The sequence below is a fragment of the Aptenodytes forsteri genome, unplaced genomic scaffold (assembly GCF_000699145.1).
Source record: "Aptenodytes forsteri isolate BGI_AS27 unplaced genomic scaffold, ASM69914v1 Scaffold119, whole genome shotgun sequence".
NCBI lineage: Eukaryota > Metazoa > Chordata > Aves > Sphenisciformes > Spheniscidae > Aptenodytes > Aptenodytes forsteri.
Genome location: NW_008796165.1, coordinates 4,374,505 through 4,383,249, shown reverse-complemented (window position 1 = coordinate 4,383,249; position 8,745 = coordinate 4,374,505). Strand labels below are relative to the sequence as shown.

Below are 8,745 nucleotides of genomic sequence, written 5' to 3'. Positions count from 1 at the left end.
TGACAAGCCGGGATGTCCTTTCAGGAGCAGCTGGAGGAGTACACGAGCAGCCGTGACCTGGCTGAGGGCTGGCTCCTGGCGCAGAGGTTTGGAGAGGGAGGAGATAAGTTGGTGCCGGTTGAGTCCGTGGAGAAGATCCAGTGGCAGCACCAAACGCTCGGGGTTGATTATAAACCCGCGGTCAGGTATGACCCCAGCCTGCTGCACCCCAGATAGGGATGGGGCTGTGTGCGCTGGAGGCGCGTGTGGCCAGTACCCACAGAGGATGTGCGACCCAACCATCCCAAATCCCTTGGGCACGTTCAGCACAGCCCCCCTCACTCCCTCCAGCACAGGTGGAACACATCCCTGTCGAGCCACCTGCGGGCAGGAGGGTGCCCCCTCATAGGCACCTGTTTGCTTGTGGCAGCACCTGCGCAGGATAAAGATGATGCTAGGGTGTTTCTGAGGCACTCGGGTTTGGGCTGAGCAATGTCACGGAGGTAGTGCAGTGATGAGAGAGCTCATATTTGATTTTCATGATGGAAAGCCATGTGCAGGGCTGGATTCCCCCACTCTGCCCCAGCCTGCACCTGGGTGCAGGGATGCTCTTGTCCCTCCTGCAGCTGTTCCTGCAGCCCCTGGGTGCCGTCACTGGTCCCCCACCGCTGCTGCCTCTGCTCCAGCCTAAGGCAGTAATGCTTGGGCATGCTGCGCACTGACCCATCTTTTCCCTTGTGTGATCGGTGCTGCTCCAGCTGGGAACAAGTGGTGGACCTGACGTACTCCATGCGCCTGGGAGAGAAGCCCAGACTCACAGAGCAGGATGAGGCCGCGGTGCAGAAGTTTCGGTACGAGTGCATCTCCTAGAGCAGTACTGCAGCACCCCAAGGGGCAGCCAGCCAGGGCCTGGACATGCCTGCAGGGTCAGGACTGGCTTCAGGGTCAGGAGTGGGGAGGATGGGTGCCATGAGATGCCTTTTACATTGATACCATTCGATGCTGCTCAAGCAAAGATGGCCTTTGCTCCACAGAGCATCGGAGCAACCACGTGGTGCTATTCCCACTGGGCTGGGGTGGCCATAAATGCCTGTTGTGGTGGTGGTGAGATACAGCCATGCCATCTGCCTGTGGCAGGGACAGTGGCCCAGCACCATCCCGATGTGGTGACCATGAGATGCTGCAGCCGATCCGAGCTGGGGCACCTGCCCAGTGCTGGTGGGCAGGTTTGGGGTGCAGCCTGGTCTCCCTGTCCCATTAACACAGAGCCCCCCTGCAGGTCCGTGCCCCCGGGCTGGAGCTACGAGCACGACCTGGAGTTGGGGCGCTTCCTGTATGATCACAGTGAGAGGGAGCTGCAGCGCAGGGACTGCACCAAGGAGCACCTCAGCAGCATTGAGGTGTCCTCGCAGGCGGTGCGTAGCGGGACTCCTCCATGGCTTAAAATCAGCATAAGACACACAAGTGTCGCTGCAGCTGCGAGGAGGAGTGGCCAGCAGTGGCTGTGCCCTCTGTGAGGGGCAGGGGATGGTGGTGGGGTTTTGCTGCTCAAGCGAAGCTGTGAGGAGTTGGGCATCTGGAGCAAAACCCCATTGTGTCTCTGGGATGCTGCAAGGGGTCCATGGCGATGCCCAGCTTGCTCTGTGTGGGAGCCACCATCCATCCACAGCCCAGCAAACTGACGGGCTGGCCTGGTCCTGACCTCCTCTGGCCCCACAGGACCCATCCCAGGGGTGGCCATGGTGTGCCCAAGGATGCTCAGCTCCCTCCCTCTGCTCGCTGCACTCTTGCAGGAGGACTGCGGTGCAGCCCATCTGACTGACAACCAGACATACACCTTCTGGGAGAGCAACGGGCCTCCGGGGCAGCACTGGGTGCGGCTCAACATGAAGAAAGGCACCATTGTCAAGTGAGACCTCGGGGTGTCCCCTCCCGCTGGCAGCTCTGCCAGGGATGGGCACGGTGTGGGGCAAAACGCCATCTTCCTCTTGAAAGCAGCTTTTCCCAGGCTGCAGCTGGGGGCTCGGGGTTGAGGTGGGGATCAGCTGCTGCCAGATGCACCCCAGGAAGACATAGCCTTGCCCCCAGCCCTGGGACATCTCCAGGGGCATCTCTGTGCCCAGGCGGCTTGGGAGGGGAGGACAATGCTGCCCATTGCTCTTCTCGTCCCCAGGAAGCTGTGGCTGATGCTGGATGGGCAGGCCAACTCCTACATACCCAGGCGGGTGGCTGTGTATGGCGGGGCACCAAACAGGCTGCACCACCTGAGAACCGTCCTTATTAATGAGTGAGTAACGAGCGAGGAGCAGCCTGGATCCAGCTTGGGCCAAACAACCAAGCTGTCTCTGCATCCCAAGCAGATGCTAAGGAAAGGGCTGGGGTCAGTCCTGAGTGACCCGGCGGTGATGGTGGCTCTCTGTGGGTCCCTGGATGCAGGTTATGTCTGTCCCTGCAAGCATGGTGGCCCCCCCGCCTCCACGTGCCAGCCGAGCACCTTCATCTCCACTCGTGCTCCTCATCTGTGCCGCGGCAGCTGGGCTGTAGTGTGCTTCATCCTGCTTGGTGACTTTGGGGGTCTTTCCTCCTCCTCACCTCTGGGGACATGTGCCACTGCCGTCTCCTTTCTGAGCATCTCCGCCATGCTGTAGCCGAGAAGTCCTGGAGTGCTTCACCTCTCCCTCTTCATTCTGGCTCTGCAGCACCCTTCTCGAGGCAGGCAGGGGTTTACACAGGGGTGTGAAGATCTCGCTTCATCCTGCTTGGTGACTTTGGGGGTCTTTCCTCCTCCTCACCTCTGGGGACATGTGCCACTGCCGTCTCCTTTCTGAGCATCTCCGCCATGCTGTAGCCGAGAAGTCCTGGAGTGCTTCACCTCTCCCTCTTCATTCTGGCTCTGCAGCACCCTTCTCGAGGCAGGCAGGGGTTTACACAGGGGTATGAAGATCTCCTCCTCCTTCCCCAAAACTTGCCTGTTTCCCTTTTTTTGGCTGAGCACTGAGATTTGTCTTTGAAGACGAATCCATGAGACCACCGATGTCTCTTTCCTGGTGGCAGGAGACAAGTCCTCGCTGTGTCTGGGCAATCTCAGTGGTTTTTCCCCACATGCCCGTAGATCTTTGGTGGGACCTTGCCAAAGGCTTTGGAAATACAAGTGAATCACCAAACTGCTCATCTCCACAAATCCCTGTTTCCTTCAAAACACATCACCCTCGTGTGACCAGCTCAGATTGAAGGATGGTTGTGCTGATGCGAGATGTGCCGGGACCCCCCGGGAACAGTGACAGGCTCTTGGCCATCTCGCCTTTCTGTTCTGCTTTGAATTTATGCTCTTTTCTGCTCTTTGGATGTGGCTTCCACCTTCTTCAGGATGTCTCTGTGCCTCCGACAGCCTCTTTGCTCTGCTTGGTTCCCTCCTGCTGCAGTCCCGGTGAGGCGGGGGGGCTTTTGCCACAGGTAGTGGTGCATCCTCAGCTGGGGAGCTGGAGTGGCCCACGCCTCGCCGGCCACCTCGCTGGTGTCTGTGCCTCGCAGCTCTGCCATCTCCCTCTGTGCTGTGTGCAGGAACAGCTTCCAGGACATCTGCATCCTCCGCGACATGAAGACCCACCTCCCGGTGCTGGAGATCCGCATCCTGGAGTGCCGGGGTGAGCCTGCACTGCCGGACTGGGGCTGCCAGCCCAGCTCGGCCCTAAACCTGCAGCTGGTCCCGGCACCTGCGGTTCCTCCTGCTGCACTGGCTGCTTTTTGGGGTCCATTGGAGGAAAACTGGGGAATGAGCTTTGTTTGGGATGCTGCAGGCGCTGGGGGGTCCTTGCCCTCAGTTGCAACATCCGAGCCGTGCCGGCTGCACAGCTGCAGCCACGCACGCAGCATCGCTGTCCTTTCTTGGCAGACCAAGGGTACAACGTCCGCCTGCGAGGGATTAAGATCAAGTCCTTCTGGGAGTGGGACCTGATCCTCAATGCCGACATGTTCCAGCCAGCCCGGCTGGTGCGCTACCCTCTCCTCGAAGGGGTGGACGCCGATGTGCTGTACCGGCGGGCCGTGCTCATTCAGAGGTACGGCACTGGGACAGCACCGTCCCTGCAGCGAGCTCGGGCCCCGAGAAGGACTGTGCCCTGGCCTCTAGCAGGGGTTTGCACATGTCTTGCTTAAAGTCTGCCAGCTCCTTTCCCATGTGCAGCAGGGACTTTGGCTTGCTGCTCCCCATCCAAACACAGCTGCTTCCAGTGCCTGGGGAGCACAGTGACAGCATGGGGCAAGGGGAACCTGCAATGTGGAGCCTCCCACCCCACTGCCTGCAGGGCAGGCCCAGACTGGGATCAGCACTGGCCCCATGGAGAGACCCTCTGCAGCAAGTCAGCTGCAGTGCTGTGGCATGGGCTGGGCTGCCCTCGTTTGCAGCTTTTTCTTGGGGGATACAAAATAAAGCGCTTGGCCAGAGGGTGCTGGTTGGGTGCTCCCCTTGGTGTGCCAGTGTCCCTCCATGGGCTGGAGGAGACCCATGTGCAGGGAGTGTGGCGACCAGGCTCGGTGCATGCCTGGGGCTGTCTGTGGTGAAACCCCGAGGTGTATCAGGCTCCACATGTCCGCCAACCCCCTCGCATCTTTACGTTACTCCTCTCCTGTCTCCAGGTTCGTCCAGCTCCTGGACAGTGTCCTGTGTTACCTGATCCCCCGCCCTGAGGACAGCAGCGGCACCTTCAGTGCACTCAGGGTGAGTGTTTGCCAGGCTCCCCTGGGACAGTGCTGGTAGGAGCATCTCATCACGGGCTCAGCTGGTTTCCCTGGGGGCTGTGGCATGTCCCCCTTGGTCCAATGGGGACAGACCAGCCCAGGGCTCCTGCTGGGAGCTGCCATGCTGGGCATTGCCTGAGGGATGGAGGAGCTGAGCATCCCCTGCGACACTGGGGGCTGTGCTTGGGGAGGGGGAAACAGGGCACACAGTGGCAGGATCAGGCCTCTAACCATCCCTGGCTTGTCCCCTGCTAGAGCATGAAGCCATTCCTGCTGCTGTCCAAGCAGAGTGCAGCCCTCATCACCCACTGTCTCCAGTCCTCGGAAAGCATCCCCCCTCCCACCCTGCCAAAGCTGTACATCAACCGGCACCTGGCCCGGGTGCACCGTGCCAACCCCACACTGGACCCCAGCTGCAGGAACACTGTCTTCACTCAGGTACGGCAATGCCATGCCCCACACCAGGTACCTGCCAATGCAGCATCACTTGCACCCGCTGTGTCTCATCCCCTTTCTGCTCTGCTCCTCTCCAGCTGTACGAAGGCCTCAGATCTTCCAAGAACAATCAGCCCCTGGACTACAGGTAGGTCTTCACATCACATTTGTGGGGTGTCATATCCCCGGAGTGGGGTGTGGGGAGATGCAGGGTGTTGCTGGCTCTCTCGGAGGAGGGGGGTGCATGGGGCTGTTGCTTCCCTGCAGGTGGCCCCTGAGCTACAGCCAGTGGTGGGAGTGCGAGTTCATCACCGAGGGCATCGTCGACAGCGGTGAGAGCTCTCCCCTCTTGCCTGGGGGTCTCCCCTGGGCTTTCTCATGCTGGGGGGCAGCTTGGTGGGTTGCCCACTGTGGCAGGGTGCCCATACTGTCCCGGCTGCTCTGTGGGAGGCAGCCCCACTCTGCACATGTGGGGTGGTCTCTGCATCTCCCCTATGCCCCTGGCACTGCCCCTGCCCCATGGAGAGGGGGTGGCTTGGCCAGATCCTGTGACTCAGCATCTGGCCCTGGTGTATCAGGCACTAACCAGCCTCTGCCCACATTGCAGGTGGCGGCTTTCGGGATAGCCTGTCAGACGTGTCGGAGGAGCTGTGTCCCAGCTCAAGCGATGTCCCCGTGCCCCTGCCCTTCTTCGTGCGCACCTCTAACCAGGTTTGGCACCCCGCTGTCAGCTTGTCCCGGCCCCATGTGGAAATCCAGCAGAGCCTGGGGCTCGTCCCTCAGTTGCAATATTTTGGGGTGTTAGTCCATCTTAACACTTGCAGGGCTATTGGCCGGGGGGGCTGTTCTTGTACCCAGGCGGTGGAGATCTCCTGGAGGGGTAAAGGGCAGGAGAAGCAGGCAGAGGGGTGATGGAGAGGGAGGCTGCAGGAGGGACCATGCTGGGCTGGTTGCACCTGTGTCCATGGGTCCTAAGCCTGTCTCCTGCAGGGTAACAGCAGCAGTGACACCAGGGACATGTACGTCCCCAACCCCTCCTGCAAGGACTTCCCCAAGTATGAGTGGATCGGGCAGCTGATGGGAGCAGCCCTGAGGAGCAAGGAGTTTCTGGTGAGCATGGCAGAGTCTCCCTGGTCGGTGAGGGGACTTGGTGGGGGCCACCATATCTCGGGCAGAGGGGCTGCCCTCAGGTGAAGGAGGGACACGGGGAGGATGTGCATCTCTGCTCCTTCTGGCAGATCCTGGCTTTACCGGCACTGGTGTGGAAGCAGCTGGCAGGGGAGGAGGTCAGCTGGAGCAAGGACTTTGCCGCCGTAGACATGGAGCTGGTGAGCAGGGCTGGGGGCTGGCAGGGCAGTGCTGTGTGCGTCTGTGGCTGCTCTGGCTCTGCTGTAATGGCTTTTGCCCATTGGGGTTGCAGGTGAAGCTGCTGGAGGTGCTGGAGGGGGTGGACAGGGAAGCCTTTGAGTTCATGTTCGGCAGAGAGCTGACCTACACGATGGTGCGGAGCGACCAGCGTGTGGTGGAGCTGATCCCCAATGGCAGCAGCACTGTGGTACGCTATGAGGACCGCAAGGAGTTCATCCGCCTGGTGCAGAGGGCTCGGCTGGAGGAGAGCAAGGAGCAGGTAACTGGAGTGGCTCCAAGGGGACCCTGCCCCTGTGGCAAGCCCTCCTGGTACCTGTGGGGTTGGTGGCTGCAAAAACGTGTCCCCAAAACCAGCTCCAGCTGGGCGGTTCCTCCATGCATCCCATGCCCAGGATGTCCATGAGCCCCAGGGACCCTCTTTGGGGTCCTGTGGTCCCTGCCCTCAGTGCCCTGGCTGGCTGCCCTGGGCTCAGACCCGTTGCAGTGACGTGGGACCCCTCCTGTGCGCCCCCCTAGATTGCAGCCATGCGTGCCGGGCTGCTTCACGTGGTGCCCCAGCCTGTGCTGGACCTGCTCACCTGGCAGCAGCTGGAGAAGAAGGTGTGCGGCGACGCCGAGATCACAGTGGCTGAACTGCAGAGGTTCAGTAAGTGCCAGGGCCAGCCCAAAGCTGCTCACAGCCCCCTGCGTGAGCAGGGGCTCCCCTCGACGATGCTCATTCTGCACATGCATCCTGCCCCATGCTGAGTCCCTGGTCATGGGCTGTCAGGGAGCCTGGGGGAGGATGAGCCAGAGGGATCCTGGACAGAGCTGGGATGCTTCAGGTTTAGCTGCAAACCGTACTGGGCCCCACTCTGGTCCCTCTGGTCCTTGGCAACTGTGAGCAGAGGCGAATGGCCACCTGCAAACTGGGACCCCCATTTCTCCACCTGCCTTTGCGCAGGGTGCCGGCCCCGCTTGGGGCGCCAGGGGCTCGCAGGGGCTCACTGGGAGCGGAGGGTCTCCTCCTCTCCTGCCTCCGCTCTGGGCTTTTGCAGAAGGGTGGGATGGACGTGTCCTGTGTTAATTTGCTTTGCTGGGAGTTTCTAACGAAGCTGTTGCATGTTCCTCGTCGCAGTCACATTTGAGGACTTTGCTGCCAACGACACCCGTATCCAGAACTTCTTGGAGGCGCTCAACAACTTCACCAGCAGTAAGTGACCCCACGCCTTCTCCACTCTTCATGTGTAGCAGGGTGGGCCAGGGGATGGGGTACCCGTTGCCCTGTGCCCCAGGGATGCTCACCAGGTGCTTCCCTGGAAGTTGGCTGGGGTCGTCCCGCCTGGCCCTTCCTGGGATGCTGAGAGCACCTCTTAGCTTTGCCCTGCGCTCCTGGGATGCTTCTGCAAGGGCAGTACCTGCTGCAATGGCAGCGACTGGGACAGTCCTGTCCCTGAGACCTGAGCCCTGTCCTTCCCCTCAGAGGACCTCAGCCGCTTCCTCAAGTTCGTCACTGGCCGGAGCCGCCTCCCAGTTCAGATCACTGTCTACCCAGAAAGGGCAAAGTGAGTCCTTCCTGCCCGTGCCGGGGTCCCTGCGCCGTGCCGGGGTCCCTGCATTGTGCTGGTGTCTGACTCTCTCTCCTTTCTCCCAAGCTTGAATGCATTAGACCTGATGCCACAGGCATCCACGTGCTCCTGCAGCTTCTTCTTGCCCAACTATTCCTCGTGAGTAGTGCTGGGGACAGGGGATGGGGATGTTCCCCCCCTCCCTGAGGCTGGCATTGGGGTCCCCTCCAAGGCTCCACAAGTCCTGCCCCAGGGGACATCTGGGCAGGCGTGGGGAGGGAAGTGTGGGGCTCTCGATGCCCATCATGACTGTGACCCAGCGTTCCCCCCCCCAGGGCCAAGGCCTGTGAGGACCTGCTGCGGTACGCCGTGTACAACTGCATGTCCATCGACACTGACAGGAACACCTGGGATGAATGAGCTGCCCACACCAGGGACACCGGATTCAATAAAACTGCAGGGCCGGATCCTGCCGTCCTGCCCCAGGTCCTGTTTGTGTCCGTGCTTCTCAAGGGCAGGGACTGGAGCATATTTGGCCAGTGCTGCAACTGGGAGGCCAGCATGGCACTGTCTGCTGGGTGCTGTGCCAGCACGGGGTGCAGCAGTGTGGAGGGCATGGCGTGCACATGGGGACTGCGGGTCCTGTCCCCTCCCCGGACATGGTGTGCGTGGGGAGCAC

The 8,745-nt window shown here is 61.0% G+C and overlaps 1 protein-coding gene across 1 annotated transcript; it reads left to right on the top strand.

Annotated features, from left to right (window-relative positions):
* The first annotated feature begins 12 nt into the window (after positions 1–12).
* On the top strand, positions 13–8,486 carry LOC103905704 (E3 ubiquitin-protein ligase HECTD3). The gene is made up of 21 exons (XM_019474134.1): positions 13–185; positions 738–830; positions 1,259–1,394; positions 1,773–1,888; positions 2,153–2,266; positions 3,368–3,406; positions 3,541–3,623; positions 3,872–4,037; positions 4,615–4,696; positions 4,972–5,154; positions 5,250–5,299; positions 5,419–5,483; positions 5,759–5,862; positions 6,142–6,261; positions 6,390–6,479; positions 6,572–6,778; positions 7,036–7,165; positions 7,637–7,711; positions 7,982–8,063; positions 8,154–8,225; positions 8,402–8,486. Exons 1-21 carry the CDS (start codon positions 13–15, stop codon positions 8,484–8,486), a joined length of 2,265 nt encoding a protein of 754 aa, XP_019329679.1.
* The last annotated feature ends 259 nt before the right edge of the window (positions 8,487–8,745 follow it).